The 22,959-nt window shown below is 39.3% G+C and overlaps 1 protein-coding gene across 6 annotated transcripts; it reads right to left on the reverse strand.

The window, feature by feature from the left end:
• Positions 1-1,788: 1,788 nt before the first annotated feature.
• Positions 1,789-21,854, reverse strand: si:dkey-28e7.3 (trafficking kinesin-binding protein 1). Of its 6 annotated transcripts, none has more exons than XM_017716640.2 (15): positions 21,472-21,854; positions 16,098-16,174; positions 15,854-15,970; positions 14,844-14,941; positions 14,610-14,718; positions 13,312-13,390; positions 13,052-13,182; positions 12,678-12,752; positions 12,262-12,473; positions 11,588-11,803; positions 9,031-9,350; positions 8,181-8,375; positions 7,808-7,910; positions 5,985-6,043; positions 4,708-4,846 (listed from the first exon to the last, which is right to left on the reverse strand). In XM_017716640.2, exons 1-14 carry the CDS (start codon positions 21,599-21,601, stop codon positions 6,004-6,006), a joined length of 1,902 nt encoding a protein of 633 aa, XP_017572129.1. In that variant the 5' UTR covers positions 21,602-21,854; the 3' UTR covers positions 4,708-4,846; positions 5,985-6,003. The 6 variants fall into 6 exon arrangements, 4 of the variants coding, with proteins under 4 accessions (XP_017572128.1, XP_017572130.1, XP_037401301.1 ...); XR_001858708.2 differs by lacking the exon at positions 5,985-6,043 and adding an exon at positions 6,177-6,267 and having other exon boundaries at positions 4,723-4,846; XR_001858707.2 differs by lacking the exon at positions 4,708-4,846 and adding an exon at positions 6,177-6,267.
• Positions 21,855-22,959: the final 1,105 nt, after the last annotated feature.

The following is a 22,959-nucleotide window of genomic DNA, read 5'->3' on the forward strand; positions in this document are numbered from 1 at the left end:
CTTTTCCACAGCTTATTTTAAGGCAATACAGTAGACTGCCAAAGAGGCTATTAAGACATATCTAGAATTAATTATATCAGAAGCAAACATATTTTTCGATTTACAGGGACATAGTATGAGAGACAACATTGTCTTCTCTGGCATTCCTGAACACACACCGGAAAACCCTGAAGATCTCCTAAAAGTATTTCATGGTCACTAAACTCAAAACATTTCACTGGAACCAGCCTCATCTATGACATTTTGCCGAGCACACCAATTAGAAGGGAAAAAAACAGAAAAACGACCGGGACCCAGGGTTGCTAAAGTCAAACACTATAAACACAAAGAGCTCATCATGAGTAAAGGAAGAGAACTCCGAGGCACAGATTTCAGAATCAATGACCAGTTTCCACGGGAAATACTGGACAGACGGAGAAATCTGTTCACGATTAGAAAAGAAATCATAAAGGAAGGCAAAAGAGCAGTTATCTCTGTGGACAAACTATGTCGATGGCCAATTGTACCGTGATAAAAATATAATTCCGTGGTTATATTAGCCACTTAATAGTGGCAAATTGCCCCCTCCCCTCTCTCTCTCTCTCTCTCTCTCTCTCTCCCTCTCACTCCCCCATCTGTCTGTCTGTCTGAGCTCCATTTGAACTCCTTGAACTCCATTTCCCAGAATTCACTGGGAGATCACGTCTCACATGACTCCTGACCTTCCCTCATGCTCCAATCAGCACTCACAGTCACCAGAATACAAAGTTATCTTATTTTAGGTACAAGGCATGGATGCCCCCTCTCACCTCTCCTATTCTCAATTTTTATAGAACCGTTGACAGCAGGTATACAACAAAACACAAACATAAAAGGTATCCAAACCCAAACTGTAGAACACAAAATCAGTTTATATGCAGATGACATCTGTTTTTGCAGAATGCCCCCACCTCAATTCCTCAAGCCATAAAAATTATTGAAAGATACTCCAAAATCTCCAATTACTCTATTAACTGGACTAAATATACCATACTACCAATCAATATGAACTTATCAGATATAGTAGCACAGTCTCTTCCTTTCCCCTTGAGCACCCAATACGTAACATATCTAGGCATCAAAATTACCTCCCAGGTGTCAGAGCTGCCTAAACTCAATTTAAACCCATTACTCTCAACTATAAATAATGACCACAAACGCTAGATGAACTTTCCACTGATTGTATTACAATCAGTAATACAATCAGAGAAAACAGAACACTTTTGGTGATGCTCACCATTGCTGAAAAGACTATTCTGACAAACTGGAAAACAAGGAAAAGATCACATAGCAATAGAAAAAATCTCAGCATCTATCAAAAACAGATCTCACAAATACAAAAAAGCACGGTCAACACTAAATGCCATTCTACAAATACCTTCCATCGGCTTTTGTACCTACCTGTTGCCTCTACCTGAATGTTCCTGATCTCTCTCTCACACACGCACACACACACACATGCACACACACACACACACACACACACACACAAATAAATATTTATGGCAGGTATAATATATAGCTATAGCTCAATTCATTGTCTGAGGGTAAAAATATTATAATTTCTATTTTCTTTTTTCTTTATGTTTTACATATTCTGTTCCTTTTTTTCTCCCAATTTCTACCATTTTTTCTCCTTTATTCCCCCTTGTAATTTTTGTTTGTTTGTATGTTTGCAGTTTGTTGTCCTCCTTCTCTACAATGACTGCATATAAAAGAAATTTGTAATGCCAGTAATAAAGAAAAATTGGTCCCCAGAAGAGGGGAGGGTGGAGGGAAAATGCTTGTGTTTATTGGAAATGTACAGAAACATTCATTTACATATGCTACAGTACTGTACATAGCACTCGTTCAAACTCATGTTTTATCATAACAGAAAACAGTCCATTTAATCACTGACAAGCAATAGTGACATTGTCTTTACAGAGCATAAAATAACACAAAAAGTACAATCATTATTCAGCATTGGCCAATTTGATCCTTTTTCTACCCATGTCAATTACTGAGTACTTACAGATAATGCAGTCATAAGGTGTGGTTTGTCAGTGTTTTCAGTTCACTTTTGTTTCTCCTGTAGAGATATTATTTTTTCAATCAGACATATAATCTTTTCAAAACCACATTATTTTTATAGTTACTTCTCATATATTCAATCTTACAAAAGCAAAATCACACTCAACCTGCAATCTATTATTTAGGCCAACACCTTTTTTTGCAGTTACTCTCTGCTTACTAAATTCCCATATCCCAAATCTTTTTATCAAAAGTCTCATGTCTTATTTGGATGATCTGTGTACATATAAAATATGTGGGCAGTCATGGGCTGGAGGTTAGGGAACTGGCCCTGTGACCAGAAGGTCGCTGGTTCCATCCCCAGAGCCTTAAGCAAGGCTCTCCATTGCTCTCCAGGTGCTGCGGATAGGCCTGGCCACTGCTCTGGGTAAGTGTGCCCACTGCCCCTTGTGTGTGCGCACACTAGTGTGTATGTGGTATTTCACTGCACGAATGGGTTAAATTTCCCTGTTGCGGGACTAATAGGGATCTCTTAATATAAAGCAGAGGGAGAGAGATTTGAGTGTATAGAAAAATGCCAACAACTGTGATGTCCAAACAATATCTTTGATAGTACTAAAAAGATAATTTGGTTGTAGAACCCTAATATGTAATGCTTCATTTAAGGGTGGAGTTGCAGGTAATAAATCTGGCGCTTAAAGGGGAATTCTACTGCATAATTACATCATTAAAATGTAGGCAAACGTATTTGGAGTGATTTGGTATGAAACGTGACCTTCTAGAGAAACATACAAAGTCAGAATTGAGACACTTGCCACGTGTTGTGATAGGAACTAGATGTCTTAAGCATTCTTCTTCTAAAGGTTACTCACAGAAAGCTTTACAGTTTTGACACAGGGTTCTGGTCTAAAATGTAATGTTTGGTTTTTTCAATTAGTTTATGGTGGAGATAAACGCAGTCAAAATGGTTGAATTTTTTTTTTTTCAGATTTACCGCTATTTTTCCCATTATCAATATTACATATAAAACTTAAGACATGTAGATCCAGTAGTAATTTTGGATAGTACAAAAAATGGATATATTTGATTTGTAGACATAACAACCACTAGTTCCTATCACCACCATTGTAAAGAAAACAGAGCCTGTAAATTCTCTACAAGTTTCTTGCACCGTATAAACACGCTGATTTAGCTTGTTTACATACAACTGCATTATACAGAACTTTTGAAAATTGGTGGAATTCCCCTTTAACAGCAACTAACACAAGAGTTAACTGCAGTTACTTCTACAGAGCATTTAATACGGAGAGCCCTATAAAGTACTGTGTCATTATTAATGGATTTTGGTGCGAGTCAATCACTTGACTGCACAATACAGACAAACCAGACTGGCAACAGTGAAAAAGCAGGTGCCCTTGAAATGGCATGTGTCATACATAGACTTAATACAGCATTCAGTACCAAAATGAACAAGGGAGCATGTGACTGGATGAGGTATTTAAAATGCTCCAATTCAATAAATCTATTGCTGAATCTGCATGTGCAAAACATTTGACATGGTGCTAACAACTGTGATAAATCTCTTCATGTGTGTACAGCATGCTATTTTACAGCAGTGTGACTTAAATAGCAGTGAAGACAATACAAGTTTCTGGTCAGTTATAGTAGCTTCAAGTATACTTTGAAGCACCTTTACAGTCTGTGAACACGCTTCGTATGTTATGGGGAACTTAAATGGGTTCTAAAAGCCGCTGTATAAAATATTGTGAATTTTCCAACTAGACATACTGAACAATATGCTCAGAAGATCCAGCATTTCTAAGAGCAAGAACACATGCACAGATTGTCATGAAAATAGCTAATAAGTAGCTCACAAGCAGTCAAAATTAATTTTCAGTATAAAGACCAATCAGAGGTCACTGGCTTTGAAGGTATTGCATTACATTACAAAGATTCAGCATATTTCTCTACGCTGACACTAATAAATAATATTTAGTGCTCATATACATCAAGACACATGGTGATATGATGGTGGAGACCAGTATTCATAGTTAAAAAACAAAAAAAACTCTTAAATAATAATGACAGAACTCGTATTCCCTTTTGATGAGTGTTCAAAACACGCTAATTAAAACGGCGACATGAAAACATATATGTGTCTTAGAACGTTAAAATGCCTTGAAGTTGGATCTCCAGATCCAAATCAGTTTTATCAGCTCTGCATATGTTCAGCAGGACATCCCTGAAAAACAAATGTTCTCCAATTATTTCATAATCTAAGGTCAAGGTACCTACTACAAGTCTAACTCCACATTTCTATGGCTTTTGATGTGTCCAGTAATGAACAGGCTGGATAAGAAACTTGATCTGCAGGACGCAACATGGAAGATGGGTACATCAAGCAGAGGCTACGTTGGATTCCAGCTTTTAGTGTTTTTTCGGGGGAGGATTATTTGACTGTCTTTCCTCCTTTCCTGAGTCTATGAATCCTCTGGCTACCACTTTATGAAGACCAAGGCTCTGAAGCTTCTCAACCAGGTTGAAGCTGAAAATGTTCTTCTTGTGTTTCTCTTCTCCATGTCCCTTATCCTTTAAAGCTGTGCTAGTAGGATGTCCCCCTAAGATGGAAGGTAAGCTGGGTTGAGTTAAAGCAGAGATGCCTCTGTCATAAAGCAGCTGGAGGAGTCCAAGTGAAGGTGTTGTGGACACGACGGTCCTATGGAAGAAACCAGGATATGTGGAGCACTGTTGGAGATCCGGTGAGGTCTTTACATGCTCACAGCTCCCACAAGCGGACAGGCTGTGAGAGTGAAGGCTATGGAAACACACAAACAACAAATAAACACTGTGAGAAACACTACTAGAGAACGAGTCAATGAATATTATGGTAGTTAGCATCACCAGCCCAAATGCTGCAACTGAAAAATAAATGTTAGTTCAAACTATTGAGAATGAAGCACAAAATTGCTGTCATAAGAAACACTGTATTTCAAAAATGGTAATTTTACACGAGAAGGAAAATCTTAAAGGGGAATTTTAAAAAATTAGGTATAATTAAATTGTTAAGATTAATTGACAAAGTCATTTATAGTGGTGAACCTATATGAATGTGAAACCTACCAGTTTAGAATTGCTCATAACAACAGTAATAGGAACCAGATGTCTGAAGAATTTAATGCCTCTAAACGTTACCGCACAGAAAGCTATTACATGAAATGGATAAGGATATATTACCAGATATATTACCTGAGATATTCTTTTGAGGTTTTGGCATAAAATAGATTTTTAAAAACCTGTTCATGGTGAAACGGCACATGCAGGGTCTTATAAGGAAAAGAGCACCCAAAGAAAACTTATATTTGGGTTTACCACTATTTTACTATTATGAACATTACATATAAAAATTCAGATGTCAATTCAGTTTGTTCAGTGTAAATTAAATGTATTTGTGCTGAAGGTTCCCATGAATACTGTTCTAAAGAAATCTGAGCAGGTTTCTCTACAATTAACACATCAAATTTCACAGCAAAAAACTCTAAATTAGTTTACATCCCAACAACTGAACAGTGCAAAAACATTTTAAAGTTGGTGGCATTCCCCTTTAAATTATGTTAATGTAGTCTAATAAACCTTAAAACACGAAATACAAAGTTATGACGTTTTCTTATGACAGCAGTGATAAATGAGTATAGCAGAAGGTGTCCCATTGAACATTTGTTATTCAGCACCAGAAAGCATTACATACATGTAGTGTATCTTATAAAGCAGAACAGAGTGAAATATTAGAAAGAAGAGCAAGAAGAAGTGCTGTATTCTAGGAATGTGACATGCTGATTAATTCGCTTGCAAAAGGCTGATGGTTTAAGAGTTATAAAGTTAAGATGATCGGTGCATCTAAGGTAGTTCTGATGCAGCATTTTAGTGCCTTTCCAGCTTTGACTGGTGGTTCTTACTTTACAGAGGTAGGTCAAATTACAGCTGTTGGAAGAGCCTTGACCAGCGCTTCCTGTCACTGAGAGAGTATATTAAGAGTCATTGAGGAAGAGGAAAAAAACAGAGAAGGACGAAGAGTTGAGGAGAGACCTGCAGAATCCAAGCAGCAATTTAATGAGCAGAGCCTACAGGCATATGGATTCTACTATTACCTATTTTCCAATTTGCTGATGAAAGAACAATAAAATTTCTCATAAAAATTCTGGAATGATTCTGTGGGGGGGATCACAGTTTGAACATCAGCTGAGGAGAGAACATAAAATGAAAGTAAACAGGAAATGAGAGTGATACGGAAAATGAGGTAATGACACATGTCTATTAGGTATCTAGAGTTGTGGTTCTCAATTCTGGTTCTGGAGTATTACTGTCCTGCATGTTTTAGTGTCTTTCTTGCTCTAACATAGTCATCAGGAAGGGCTTGGTATTTAGTTTATTATTTGTGTCAGGCAATGCTGGAGAGGGTAATTTGTAGAGTCAGGTGAATCTTTGGTGGGACAGTAAAAGTTTGGGATAACAAGTCTCACAGAGTGGGCAGAGACTAGCCTGTAGTGATGGGCATTCTGGCTCTTTACAGTGAGCCAGATCAATTAGCTCAGCTCACAAATAAGAGTCGGATCTTTCGGCTCCTAAGTGGCTCTTTATTCAGTAGCATTGTCCATTTTGTTTCTGTTCCCAAAATGAGCAAAGTTCGCATTTATCTATCATTTCCTTTTTAAATAACTTCAGTCTATCTTACTATTAATCAATTAATAAAAATGTTTTAAATTCACTGGATGATTTTCAAGAGGCAGTGATCACAAGACCATAAGTTGGGCAAAATGCAGAAAAATCCATCAACCAGTCGTCAACAAACACTGACAGGTAAAAGTAAAAAAATGCAAACAACTTACGAGGCACACATGGAAACACGACAAAGAATTACATGAAAACTGCCCAGAACAAAACCAGATATGAACCAACAGAACAAGCAGCAGGTTTAGGGATAATGACGGGGCAGAACCAGAATGTTCCAAAGAGATACTGGAATAGGGGGTGGTGGGAGGTTCATTGGACAGGATGGATGGATGGGGCTGCCCTACTTTTCAGAAAAAAAGAAAAGGCAAAAAAAACACAAGTCGTCTTCCAACATTCACTGAAAAGAGCTGCCACGCATTCAAATTCAGTGGTACAAATCTGAAGCTGGTAGTACAGTCAGAGTACGTTACTTTTTGCATTGCCTACCTTTGCATTGCAAAGTAATTCTCATACCAAATCACAACAAGAAGGACAGCAGTGATACAGTGCTGAGAAGGAAAGGAAAAATAACACTGGAAGAGGATGCAGTGAAATGCCTCTAATAAAGGGATTTATCCATGCAGGTCAGCAGTGAGAAATGCTGAAAGGAAATTATTTTGCTAGGTCTAGTATTTAGCATATTAACCATTAGGATTATGTCACACATAAGATAAAAGCTTTCTCCAGTTTTCACTTTATCACTAGCAGACCAGCTTGGTTATCTCATTACATGAAGTAAATTAGAGCAGGAAAACAAGAAAACGGAAATGCCCAGATTCTAGAAAAAAGCTGTTAGCTAACCTAATTTAAACATAGTTGTTAACTAGGCTATCTCTGCTAAGCTGGCTAACTCTTAAAATGAGAATCATGTCAGGAGTTTTGGGAGCAGGGAAAACTCTAAAATGCACAGTTCACTGGTACTCCAGGACCAGGGCTGAGAACTACTGATTTACAGTGATGCATGTGGGGCATCTGTACAATGGCGCAATGAAGTGCAATGGTTTCTTACCCAGTAGAGAAGGAGGACAGCAGGAGAGAGGGATGAAGGGCCTGGCAGTTTGTAATGGTGTGGGTGGGATAGGTGTGAGGGATGTTGGGACCAGGTGAATTGACTAAGGTAGACACAAAAAAATACTCACTAAAACACACTACTTACAGAAGGCTTACACAAACACACATGGAGGGTGAAACAAAATAAAGAAAACCGATGCAGGGCAGTTTATACAGAAGTCATAAGAAACTTCATCGGGTATGACCGTTATTTTTCTCTTGATTTGAGAAAGAAAAACTTAGATCTGAACTACTCCTATCAAAATCTTAACTAAAAGAACTAAAACTAAAAAATCTAAACTAAAAGAACAGAGGAGGGCTGTGGTCCTTACCCATAGTGTGAAGATTGGGGTTGGGGAGTTTGGACATATCAGGTTCGTCTTCCTCGAGGTCATGGAGGCTATAAACATGCTGGAGGTCCACATCCAGCTCCCTGAAGTCTTTGGTGAGGATGCCTGGCCGTGGGTGTAGGATGCCCCCCAGGTTGGGCTTAGCCAGCTGCTGCCAGTGGTGCAGGGTGACTGAACCTATAGTACAAAGAACAAAATATGTACATACTTGGAAAGCCACCTTCAGAGAGGACGTATTGAATACATTTGTGTAATTTTTTAAATCAGTTTCATTCAATAAAATAATCATTTTGTTGTATTTTAACTTGGCACCGATTGTAGAACTACTGTTATTAAACGTGTTACGTTTTGGTTGAAAATAAAATGTTTAAAATATTGAAACTCCCAGTGGAAAATCATCCAGTGTTTTTCCCTGTGCTATTCAGGATAAATATAACCAAGCTAGCTCTCCCATTGGTTAGGTCTTCAAGAGCTGTCAATATCACAGTATTCACAGTCAGTGGCACTTCAGCTATGTGTGGTAGCTCTTTACTGAAAGAGTCACTGTAAAGCTAGCATACAAGGTACAATATATGTTCATGTTTACAAGTATACAATAAAGCATACAAAATGTATTTTACAAGCTTTAAATGTCTGTGTTAATCTAAAATGGCCACAATGTTAATGTTAGCTTGGTGCTAACATATAATTAAACACCCCTTAGTGGTGTTAGCAGAAATTAGCATTTTTTTAAACATGAATTGGCCCAAACTGATGACCTAGCTGTAGCTGTCACTCTTTTTTGTGCATGAAATGCTTCTGTGTGTATGTGTGTGTGTGTATGTTTCCTCACCCTCCAGCGGTTTGACTATCTGTAGACGTTCGGGCAGGTAGGAGCGGGAGCTGGATGAGCCGGAAGAATGCTGGGAGCTACCTGAGTAGTTAGTTCCCGTGGAGCACAGGCTGTCATTGGGTGTGAGGAAGCCACTTGATCCACCTGTGCTCCCACTGCCATTGCCCCCCAGTGCCCTCAGCTTTCTCTCTCGCTCTACCTCGAAGAATGGCCGTTCAGAAGAATGGCTCTCCTGTCGTGCAGAGAGTGTACGAATTGCCTCTTCCAGATCCTGACCACCTGGAGTACCCGGCTGACCCAGACGCTTGGATTCCACACCGCTGCACAGCCACAACAACAAATGTAGCATGATTACTAATATTTATTGCTAATCATCAAAATCAGAAACTAGGGCTGGAAAAAAATCTCAATATGTTTTTCCATTCAATTATTACTTGCATCTAAATCTTATTTTGAACCCTTAAGAAAACTCGAGATATATTTCTCCTCTACATAACTTGACGATGACAGCTAACTAGTTAGCTTGCCAGCCAACTCTCCCACTGGTTTGTCCTGTTATGAGTGAATGGCTGGGCCTCTTTCTCCATCCAGCAAATAAATATACATGTGGTGCCTAGTGCCCAACTGTTCAAAGTTAATGGTAATGGCAACACTAAAAAACAGGACAGCATGCCAACTGTAGAGAAAACACCTTAAATACCATTAATTATAATTATTATTATCTAAAAAACACTAACTACTGTGGTTTATGGTTTACATAGTTACACAGGCATTATATAAACTTAGCACAAAAAGTAAGGAAATTTGTGTTTTGTAGATTACTTTGTTGTAACAATGCTTTTTGGCAGTAAATCGTTGGAAAGCCTTTCCCTTTTAAATGGTGCCACATTTGTGAGGAACATGCATTTGTGGGATGAGCAGTAGAGCTGTGTATGTGGGTTGCACCCATGAAAAAATTGCCAAATCTTCTCTGCCATTGTCAAAACAGCTTATTTTGCTGTTGCTATTGACACTTGTTTTGAGCTTCTGGTACCCCCAGGTGCTGCCAATCAGGTGCTTGATTGGCACCTGATTGCCAGCACCTGTGAGCATGGGCCCTGCTACAGTGGTCAGTAGGTGTCTGCTCCAAGAATCGGCATGTCACGTTTGACTGATCTGGATAGGGCCCATGCAATAGGGCAACTTCAATCTGGTGTTCCGCAAAACGAAGCTGCAGCATTGTTTGGAGTGAACCCCAATGCCATCTCCAAACTAAAGGCCAAGTTCCATATAACGGGGATGTCAGAGACAGGCCGCGAAGTGGGCGTCCCAAGAAGATGACACCCCAAGAAGATCTTTTCCTCACCCTGTCAGTACTTAGGTACCGTAAGCTGTCTTCTACAGATTTGTAGTCAAGGTTTGCAGGACGATATGCCTGACGGCTCTCTGCCCAAACAGTCCGGAACAGACTCCACACAGCCAATCTCTCATCTCATCGGCTGCCAGGAGGCCTTCACTGTCAGGCCCGTTTGTGTTGGTGTCGGCAAAACATGCACTGGAACCTGAAAATGTGGAGGAACGTTACGTTCAGCGATAAGTCCAGATTCTGCCTACGGCGGTTGAATAGCAGGGTCATGGAGAAGATGCAGAGAATGCTATGCTGATTTCTGCACCGATAGAGTAACATCTTTTGGTGGAGGCAGTGTGATGGTGTGGGGCGGCATCTCCCTCACTGGAAAAAACAGGCTTGTCATCATTGGAGGCAATCTCAATGCAGAGAAATATCGAGATGGAATTCTGCAACCAGTGGCAATTCCATATCTCCACAGTCTGGGACCAAACTCTATCCTCCAAGATGACAACACTCACCCACACAGAGCGGGGTTTATCAAAGACTACCTCTGGAATTTGGGAGTGGAGATGATGGAATGGCCTGCCAGCAGTCCTGACCTCAACCCCATTGAATACTTGTCGGATCAGCTTGGGCGTGCTGTTCGTGCCAGAGTGACCAACACAATCACATTGGCTGACTTGCAACAAATGTTGGTTGAAGAATGGGATGCCATCCCACAGCAGTGTGTGACCAGGCTGGTGACCAGCATGAGGAGGAGGTGCCAGGCTGTTGCGGCTGTGTATTGTTCTTCCAAACACTACTGAGGCTCCTGTTTGTTAAATGAATAATTTGTTAAATTGCCAATATGTTTTGTTTCTTCAAACTTCAATCATCCAGTCCACCAAACACCAAACATGTCAATGGCAGAATAAACTGTTTGGCATTAGCAGAGAGGATTTGGCAAATTTTTCATGGGCGCAACACACATCCTCAGCTCTACAGCTCATCCCAAAAATGCATGTTCCTTACAAATGTGGCACCATTTAAAAGGGAAATTAACAGGCTTCCCGCAACCCTGACGGAGAAGCGGCTTAGAAAATGGATGGATGGATGGATTAACAGGCTTTCCAATGGTATAAGACTTACTGCCAAAAAGCATTGTTACAACAAAGAAATAATCTACCAAACACAAATTTCCTTACTTTTTGTGCTAAGTTTATTTATATAAAGTCACACAGGCCTCACCTCTGCTCCTGGGAAGGTGTTGCAGAGGGAGGTTTGTCCTCCATGTTGAAGCTGACTGAATCAGAGCCATAGTAGCTGGTGCGTGGCGTGCTGGTTCTACTGGACCGCGAGGAGGCAGAATTAGAACCAGGAACCTGGGGGGACTGGCACCGAGAGCGCAGCCGAGCAGCTTGGTTGGCCACTTTCACCGTTTCAAACACACGCCAAGGATGGGTTCTACAGACACAAGGGCAAAGTAAAATCATGAGCTAACATGATGAACCTGATGATGTGTTATGGAAACCTATTATTTTATACAGTTTTTACTTAATTCATTAAGTAATTCATTATGTGCCTGATTTTCCAGTTTAGATCCTGATGAAGCCATGATTAATTGAATTGGTGTGTAAATAAAGAGTTTGTGAGAAATTAAAGACTGATCTATATGTTTTAATGTTATGTAAAGGACTCTGTAGGCCCATGCAATAAGTTAAGTAAGAGAGCATTACTGTAAACCAATGGTATGTTTTGGAGAAATTTCTAAGGTTAAATTAGATGTTAAAGACCATGTTTTGCATTGGTTGTTGGCAAACTGACTTAATTGTAAAATTATTTTTGAATATTTCCCATTTCCCTATGTTAGGCCTGTAGTGTGATTCAGTAAACTGTGGAAGTTACACATATACTTGACTGACTTGTACTCTGAAGGAGCAGGGCTGTCCAGGCCTTTGCGGAACGTTCCTTCGATCTCAGCAGCAAGCGAGTCCATGGGAAAGACAGCAGCCAGGGAGCTGTAGCGCTGCACTGTGCTGTTGGGCAGGCTCTTGTTGCGTAGGTTCTTTATGTCCTCTCTGGTCTCCCGAAGCATCTCTTGACACTCTGAGTACCTCTCTTGCAGGTCCTTCAGCTACAGGCAGGGGGCGACAGAGTGCAGAGTAAAACATGGACTTATTACTGCTGGCATAGCTATGGTGATACCATTTCTAGTACTTTATTAGCAACAATAATGTTTAGACCTTAACAAAAATAGAATCCAAAGGGCAAGAAGCATGAAAATCTGATGAAAAAGAGTGATAAAGGCATTTACAGCAGTGAGGATGGCAGGTCATACCTCTGTTTTGAGCTGTGACTGGCTTTCTCGTGATGCATTCAAGTGTTGGGTCAGTTCCTCATTCTCTCTCACTAGCTGCAGACAGATCAAAATGACAGAACAAACACTTAAAATCATACAGTGTTGTAGGATAAATATCTAAATAACAAAATATGGACTAGAGACCAGAGACTAGCATATAGACAAGGTTGGTGTACCTAATTAAAAGGCCAATGAGTATATCCTTCATATCTTGAATGTTATTTGGTCTATACATTACATATACAATCTGTGAATCTTAAGCTTACCTAACAAAGAAGGAAATAAAATGTTTATTGATTCTTAAAGTAAGCGGTGGTAAGTGTCGCCTGTCCATACTTATAAATCTTTCTCACCCCTTTACACCGCTGCTGCAGATCCACGACCTGCCCCAGCAGGGAGCTGATCTCCTCCTGCTGCCGCAGAGAGTCCTCCACCTTACGGGCCAGTTCCTCTGACAGAGCCACCACCTGCTTATTCACCGATGCTAGAGAGACAGAGGAAGACAGTGAGAAAGACTAAACTATTGGAACTGACTACATTGCACATACAACCAAAATTCAACATGATAATGCATGCAGAACCTCAGGGCAATGAGAAATTAGGCTTTACTTACAGAGCTCTTCAACACACACCATCATCAGCTGCTGCTCCTGCTCTTCATAGCTGATGGTCTCAGATGTTATCTCATTGGCCTGAGGTGGAGCAATATACAATACAACTCAAAGCTCTTACAACACTGCCCTCAGGTCTATAAGTTACACATGCAGCTGCATTATGTTTTAAGCAAAAAACCTCTCTAGACATTATTACATATTTTGTTGATTTTTGAAATGAAAAGAAGTAAACTTCTGTAGCGAACTATTTAAACAATTAACATTTTCTATGAATGTTAATGCACAGGTACTTTACATTTAAAAAATAGATCATTATTGTGGCATGTGCAAATGTTTGGACACAATTTCAGTTGTAAAGTCTCAGAACCTAAATAAATCGTTAGCCCTTAACTGACTGGTTGGGCAGGTCAAGAATTGTCATAAGGAAATATCAGCTGCTAACATTTGCAGAGTGTAACAAATTCTCTGACGTCAAACTTTGTGCTAAAACTCAACAACCATGGACTCCTCTTAGTGGCTATCTGAAAAATAGGCTAACATACAAAGCAGGGGAAGGCTATAAAAAGATATGAATGCACTTCCAGCATGCAAATTTCACTCTCCAAAATGTCAATAAGAAATGGCAGTTAAGAAGAATTCTGGCAGTCAAAGCAAGATCTGTAAGATCAAAGAATCTCTCAGATAGAACTGCCTGTATGCTATTGTTGAATGGTAGCCAAAACATGGGTAAATGGAGGATATATTCCACTAAATGTCATCAAATTCTCGAGGCAGTGTTGACATAGTCAGTCAAGAAATTGAAGCTATAACGCGGCTAGCTTCTACGACAGGACAATGATCCAAAAATTACCTCAAAGTCCACCATGAATCACTTCAGGAAATGCAAGCTGAAGCTTATGGAATGGCCCTCTTAGTTCCCTGACTTGAGAATCGTTAAAAAAATCTATGAGTAGGTCTCAAACAAGCCGTATGCAAGACGTCGCAAGAATATTGCAGAACTGGTAGCATTCTCCAAGGAAGAATGTGCAAAAAATCCTAAAACAAGAACAGAAATGACTTCTTCCTGGCTACGAAAAGCATTTGCAAACTATGTTATCTATCTGTAACCTTTGGAGAAAAATAACATTTTTTAAAAATAATTCACTGCAGAGCTTGTGTTCACTTCTTTTAACTTCCAAAAAACTGTGCTAGACTGTAGCCCTTCAGTACTGGACCTGATCATTCCTACAATACATGCACAGCCTAATACCTCAGGCTGACTGAGAGAAAATACAAGCTGTCCAGTGACTAAACTGACCTCAGTGCGTAGTTTAAGGTTCTCTTCCTCCAGACCCTTGAGTTTCTGTTGCAGGAAGTCGTAATGGATGTAGTTACTGAGAGAAGAGGTTGACTCATTGCGTCTGACCCTAAAAGTGCGACAACAACCACCATCAGTCACGAAAATGTTTGTCTATGCATGTATGAATGTATGTTTATGTGTGCGTGTGTGTGTGTGTAGGTGTGTGTGTGTGTGTGTGTGTGTTGAACTCACGGTGAGCGTGATTCTGCAGCAGGTTCTATTTCTTCAGAACTGGCGTACAGATGCAAAAGGTCATCTCGCATGGAGAGCTCATGACGCAGCTGAGCAATCTACATGCAGAGAGCCAACATTAAATAACTTCATTACAAACCACTCAGGGTGTATTTATATCAGCTATTTTTCCTGAAGGTAAAGTACAATCACAGTGGGCTTTTTTACATTATGATTTATAACTGTTCAAAAGAATAATGGTATAAGTGCCTGTATTTACAATAGCTGGCCCTGGTTCTTACCAGATTTCTGCTTCCCAACAGAGCTTGAAGGGACCCTGACAATATCACAAGTTTTAGGTTGGGTTTAGGATGATTTTTCATCCCATATAACACTGAATTCAGGTCAGGCTCAATTTTGTTTTGTAAAGAGAGATTTTTATGTAGGAGATTTGTTTTTTCTTGATTGAAGGAATATGCCTACATAAAGGATGAAGTTCATCAGTACATCAGTAGCAATCACACCTTTCATGATGAAAGAAATGTGTTGGGTTGGTTGAAAGGTCCCAGTGGATTTTTTACCTTACTTGTAAAACTCGCCCGAAATGTATTAAGCATTTTGGCAGTAGCAGCAATAGCAACAGGAGCTTTAGCACAATGAGGCTAACAGTAGATCAGAGTAGGGTGGAGGCAATTCAATAGAAATACACTGAGGATAAATATTGTTAGGTTACTCCAAATGTGCAAAACACTGCTTTATTCTATTCTTTGTAAGTCAACTCAAATCCAGTCAGAGCAAATCACCATAAGATCATGGCTGTGATCATCCATCTGTGTTAGTGCACGCATGTGGGTTTGGACTGTGTTCAAGTTTCAGATTTAGCAGCACCAGTCAGGCCTGTTTGGGTGATGTCTCAAAGTTGTGGGTACAGGCTTCAATTCCACGCCCGTACAGACTGCAAGTTCTTACTACATTCTCTGCCATCTGAGACTAAGTACAAGCCTCCAATGAAGTCCATTTAACATTCTAACCTCTTCCTTTGCAATCTCCAGCTGTTCGTCCAGCAGTTCATTGCGTTCTGTCAGAGCTTTGTTCTGTTTGAGCAGTGATTGGCCAATTCTTGCTGCCAGCTCCAAATCCCGCTCTTTCTGTGGAGAAAAGGCATTTGGCGAAATTAAGCATGTGCAAACTGCTTATGAAATAAAGAGCAGATTTAAAACATCATTATTCATTTCTAAAACCTAGATCCATTATAAATGACTCATGGTTTCTCACCTCCTCCAAAAGATGTGTGACAGCTTCAATGTCATGGTACGTCTTAGTGACCTGGCCCACTCTCTCTGAGCACAACACTGTAGAGATGCAGACAGACAGAAAGGTGGAGTGAGAGAGACAGACTAACAGAGAAAGAGATAAATTGGCTACTTTCATTAAAAGTCACAAAAAGAATGACTTTCATTATAAGATTAATATTCATTATAAGATAGAATTATAGTGCATAAGGAAGAGCAAAGTCAAAAAAACAGGAACAGGAGCTTAAAAATATTAAATATTTTGTGTAATTTTCTCTTAAACAGATGTTTCCTGCTTTTTTCCTGATGCCAAAAAATTAATATTTTGTACTTAATGATGGTTTTGACTGGAATTTAATTAAACAAAGGGTGGTCTCTGACCTTTGCACAATACTTATAAAATGTACATATACTAGTGTATTTGTAACTGTACACGTACTGGTACTACTCCTGTAACTCCTATAAGCACAACTATAGTGGTGCATCAACTGCAGTTATAATGAAAACATTTACATTCATTCATGTAGCAGATGCTCCAAACGTAATTGGCATACAAAATGTCATACTGACCCAAAATGCCCAGAGAATCTACAAGAACATATGACCTAAAAACGAAGAGCTATATTATAGCTTGATCTTGTTAAATAAATACAAATGTTGATAATATAATGTATGGGATCCTCTTGCATTCTGGGCAGGATAGACACACACAGACACTCTGGCGGACCACTCAGGGGAGCTAAGCCTCTTAGCATGATCTTCATTAGCAGATTAAGTCTGCCATTTTCTGTCCGTCTGATATATATACATCCGTGTGCTAGATCAAGTCACAGTTGACAAACAGACCGTGAATGAACTGCAGTGCCAGGCTAAAGATACAGCACAGGATTAGAACACTGCTCCAGACCGCACAGCACTGATTTATAGGTAGACATCTAAACATAATTTACAAAAGAACACAAATACATACAGATTTGTATTTTCTTATGCAAGGAGTTTAAATTTCATTGTACATGTCCAAATTAATTGGTCAGTGGGTCTGTAACATTTCTATATAATGCCTGTCAAACCTTTGGAGACATATATGACAATATCATTGGCTTTTTTACTTGTTACTGCTGGGTCTCATGCAAGTTGGTGTTGTAATGTAGGCTTATGAGTACCAACGATTATCAAGTAGGGTTATTTAGGTGATTATTATTCTCATGTTTTGGTGGCAGGCAGATTATAAGAAGACAAACATTTTGTCTTTTAAATTACATTATATAATGAATCCTGTTCAATATGACCACAGACATTTAGTAACAATTACGTTCTTGTCCATTATGATTTCAAGTTAGCTGTAAAGCATCTCTTGAAATATTTTCAATATTTGCTTTTAGCAACACTCTGGAAAAGAAAACTGTCAAATCATTATTTAGATAAAACCTACTCCTTTCACTAAGGAAGACACTTTGATGTACATCAAGCAGTGTGCTATAAATTATTAGCAAATAGTGGCCTTGTGTTAAAGTGCTCTTTTTAAATTGTAGCTGCCAGAATAATCACATTTTTAAATTAAGCAAGGCATCTCCAACCATCTGACATGCACACAGGACAGACATACGAACCTCTGTATGCGATTACATGGCAAACGTGACCAGTTTATCATCAGCAGCAATGATTAACACTATGAGACAGCACCAGTAACAACACTAAGTCCAATAAACTTTATAAGCAATTATCAAATGGACCAAAGTGCCAGTGTTTCAGGTGAAGAGCTGCACTCTTGGCAGAGAGCCAAACAGCAGTGTTGCAGAGGCCACATTAATGGAGAATTATTTCAATTGAGAGGATGCAGAATAAAAAGGAGAGAGAGGACAGGGGAATAAAAGCTGAGCGTGCACAAGAAAGAGGCCATTCTGTCCCTGAAGTCTAACCAAAAAACAGCAGACGGTGACAAGATGCCAAGTGTTTTTTCTTTTCCCCTTGATCATGTCAGCTCAGTGGCAGGATTTATATTATATGAAAAAATCCAAAAGATTCAGCACAGAGTAATGTGAAGCTATCAACTGAAACATCCACAGGCTTTCATTCCAGCAAAGCAGGAACACACATGACTGGCTGTTTGAAGACCAATTGATTAAAGAATTGGAATCAGGTGTGCTCCTGCTTGTCTGGAGCGAAAACCTGCAGCTACATCGGCCTTTTGTTCATAAGACTGGACACCGCTCTCATATAACCACAGCATACATGACTTTCATTTGTTTGACTGTGAGCTATATTAGCTCAGGACCCTGAAAATCTAATTGAATAAAGTGAATATATGTAATTAGATTGGCAAATAGGCATAGAATTAAAGGTTACAACAATAAACGTGAGATAGACACTCGTTCCCTCAGTTCAGTGAGTGACCCAAAACACTAAGCTATTGTAAATTACACAGCAATTACTACCTGATTTCCTATTTTTATTCAGGGGGATTATGTTTTGGCTGGACAAATGAACAAGCTTAAATTTACTGAGTGCTAGGGGCTTTATAAAATGTAGCCCACTGTACAGGATTTACTATAAAAATGTCTGGACAATGAGAACAAAGGAAAACCAGATTAAAGCAGACTGTCACATATATAAAATTTCACCTAAATACTACCTTCCTCAATGGCTCTGAAGTGTAAAGAAGGTAGCTTTGAAATTGTAATCTCTTTCTCTCTTTCAAATATTCATGCTGGCATAAGTAAATCTTAAATCTTTGTTTAATAACAGAAAGCATGATCACGAGATTACAAAGCACATAGCTGGCTATAAAAGTCTTTGGTAACTGCATTGGATATGGGAGAAAATAAGGCCACAGGCTGAAAAACTCTATAGTAACTGTATTGGCTGCATTGGAAGATAACAGCGTGGACTATATAAGAAGGTAAGTGTACATCTTATAACACTGCAACTGCATGGGCTACCTGAGCAGGTAAAACTCTATGGTAACAGCATTGGCTATATGACTACAACTTTGTAACATCATAGACTAAATGAGAAAGTGAGAATATAGGTCATAAAACTCCATGGCAACAGCATGGACTATATAAAAACTCTATGGTAATAACATCTCCACAATCCCATTAGCCAGCAGTACCACCTGCATGCATTAGCAGCACAGTAGCTTCTACGCTCTCATTCAACATGACCTGGCCCCATTAAGATCATCTTGACTGTAACGGTGCCAATTTTCCATGCCCAATTCAGCACAGCCCTAGATAAATTGACTTTATGCCCTCTCTGGATTGAGAATGCACATGTTTCCCTGGCTGAGTTTAGCCACGTCAGATACAGTTTAGCTACGTCACTCAGAGCCTGACACAACAGTGACTCCAAACACTTAGACATGGACAGCTGAAATAAAGTGGCAGTATTGACAGTACACAGATGAAGGTGAAGCATTTTCACACTGAGAGGGGTTTAGAGCAGCTGTAGAACCTTTAAAAAGGTTGCACCTATCATTTGCAACAGGTGTTCTTTAAAAAAATATCCATTGAAGAGTTTTTAGGGAACCAGAAATGGTTCTGCTATAGCACTACTCCAAAGAATCCTTCTTGCCATTATTAAGTGTATCCTTGGGTATTAACCACAAGATATCAGGTTTTGGTTTTAAATTTGGTGCCTTTGCACATTTTAGCTTAGGTGGTCCATCTTGCTGATCCTCTCATCTCCACTAGAGCATTCTACAGATTAAAATCATGTTCTCACTGTGCAATCCCTAGAATAATATAGTGCATAATTGTAACTGTAAATCTAACTTTCAACACCAAAGAGGTTAAATTAGGATTGTAAAATGCATTCAAATTTGCCAAGAAGCAAAAGACCAGTTCTCCTACAGTGTGTGTCCTTGCTAGTTTGAGTTTGGCTGAGAGTCTGGCTTCTAATCTATAATTCAAAAACCGCACTTTCTATGTTTACATGCTGCACAATGACTGTCGTCTCTCAAGATTAAACAAACCACATTTGTTCAACACAGAAACTGGCAGTGCTTTTATCTGAAACTGACCACACATCTCTGAGTACATTAGTGTAGTAAGTTATGTTAACGGCCTCGTTTTCTAAAAGGTCTTACATCCTTCAAATGATTCATAAAAGTGAGTCCAATATGAGTGCAATCTGCCCCATACTGCCTAGAGCAATTTATAATGGGTCACATCGTCCTGTGGAGAAGGTATGCAGAGACCCTTGAATGAAAATGTGTTTTCATTACACGCTATCCAATAACGGGAGGCGTCCTTCAGCAGCAGCACTGACCTACACACAAAAAGACCCACATAGCTCCGAACGGCAATATTAATTGTAGTCATGTGCTTGAGAGGAGGTGTAGGCGGCCATTTCAACAGGATAGCAAAGGACAAATAAAAATAATGTTAATATCATAAAACTTTCTAAATGTTTTTATGTGAAGAAGTAAAACTCTGGAAAGATAAAAACATGCTCTTGAAACATGAAACTAACCGCACAATCACAGACAGGAGAAAATGAGCCAGAATACTGCTAGGCCTACACCAGACTAATAAAATATGTTTTTACACAGGTTTTAAAAACATAATAAGCTTGCATTCTCTGGAATGCTATTCCACCTTTAGGCCCTATATAAGAAAATGTTTTTCCACTAATTAAGCTGTAAGTGAACTCAGCTCTAGCTCAACAACAACTAAAAGTAACATAGACAGACTACAGTGTACAGGTGAACTGTACGGCAATGCAGTATTACATCAACTCCAAAAGGTCTGTGTTTTGTTACAAAAACAACTCTTAACCTGACCAATGTGTAATAAAACTTTCTAGTGTTTGTGTCCAGGGTATTTTTCTTTTTTGGTGGTTGAACCAGTAGCAGCACTCATCGTAGTGCAAAAAAAGCAACACACTGTATATACATCACAATATCTTCAGTATTTTTTTTGGAATATACTGACAACAAGTAACAATATGTTGGTATTTTCATATTCTCTCAGACACTTTCTATAGTCCTGTTTCTTTCTACTCCAGCTGATAGTGTTTCCATGGTGGGAAACTGATTACTTTTACTGATTACTGAAGTACTATTATTTATTACAAAATATAAATTGTGCCAGATTGGTGTGAATTCACATGGCAATACATTATTATTGGTAGATTTAATGGCTCTCCACCAAGCTGTAAACTGTAAGAGTCGTTGCTTTTACAGATTTGCTAAATAGAGAATTCTGTAGTAAGGATATTTAGTAAGGAGTTTTGCCAAGAAATCAAACTATTTATTATTATTATTATTATTATTGTTGTTGTTGTTGTTGTTGTTATTAGTCAGCCCATCTCTTTTTCTCTCCAGTGCTGCCTCTGTCAAATGGCTTGGTCATTACCTTGCACCAGCTCTCTGCACAAACCCTCCGTGCTCTGCTCCTCTTCCTCCTCAGGCTCTTCGTCTTCCTCGCCCTGACTGCTGCTGCTCTCTCGCTCACTCTCCATGCCCGAGCTGCTCCACACCTCCATGTTTACTTCCTCAATCTCTGCTCTTCTTTTGCTTTTCACTAATAACGTTCTCTGCAGTCTTCCTCTTGTCTGTCCCCTACAGCCTAGACTTGGTGAGTTAAGACAGGAATCTGGAGATCTGCCTATACTGATGGACACACTCTTCTTGAATACTAAATGACTCTTATACTGTCCAACACACACTGCACGCTCTGGGGCTGTACGTGTAATGTCGTTAATGATAAATCCTCTCTGTGCTTCAGTTGCAGTTTGTCTGCTGACACTCACCTGGCTGCTCTTGAGCCATGGGTGAACATAAAAGCAAAGCCAAAGGGGGGGGGCTAAAGGTACAGTCCAAGCGCCTTATGACATTAAAAGAAAATCATGGTTTCTGTTAGCGGTTTAATGTATGAGGTACATCATAACTGCTGGAGGAAGACTTTTATAATAATGTTTTTAAAAGATTAGAGCCATGTTGCAGAGTGAACACCCCCATGCTGCAGCAGCTAATGGTATGCTCCAGTCTGCTGCACTTTTTTGTCCATCTGAAGACGTAATGCTGCTGCAGAGGATGTGACTGACACTCCCCTCTACTGAAGCAGACACATGGTGTGCTGTGTATGTGTTTGGTCTTTCATAAACCAACTGAGTACAAAACTTCACGTCTTTCACGTCTCACTGACTCAGTTTTATATCTCCTTTTATACCAGAGTATATCTGCTGTGATCAAGTGGAGTGGGCAGATGTGTTGATTATGCCTGAGATTTCATAATGAAGGACAACACATACTAGACCTCTGAGGATGTCATATTTTATAACTTCCCTTTAGCATCTGCACTAGGCTCTTTTTTCTTTGAGAAAATGAATCATCCCTATCATGATCTGTGGTTAGATGATGAATTCCAAAGCTGATAAGCAGTCTAATAAATTTACATATTAATACATATTTTTAGCCACTACTTTTTTGGCTTTGGGCTTTTTGGGCTGTATTGAAAAGTGTATTGAATCAGGCATCATATCAAATGGAATATCAAATTGTGTGAATGGAATATCAAATAGTGTGAACAAACCTGCACGCCTTGTGATGTATGATAGCCAAGATGTCAAGTTTTAGCCTATTTCCCCCTACTGACTAGTGTAGCTTTACCATGGAATTTAAAAAGCAATGGGTGGAAAGGGTTATGTATGTCAAACAGTTGTAAAGTTATTTAAGTTGTAAGAATGTAACTGTAAGAATGCAGTACTGTTTCCAAAGCCCTCTTCAATGTGAGGGGAATTAGATAAAAGATCCCATCAGATAATTCTTTACATTTCTGTGGGACTTTTATACACTCCACTGAGGTTTTCAGCTACTGTTTCAGCAGTTACTCTGCACTTCC

Source organism: Pygocentrus nattereri, chromosome 15 (assembly GCF_015220715.1).
Source record: "Pygocentrus nattereri isolate fPygNat1 chromosome 15, fPygNat1.pri, whole genome shotgun sequence".
Lineage (NCBI taxonomy): Eukaryota > Metazoa > Chordata > Actinopteri > Characiformes > Serrasalmidae > Pygocentrus > Pygocentrus nattereri.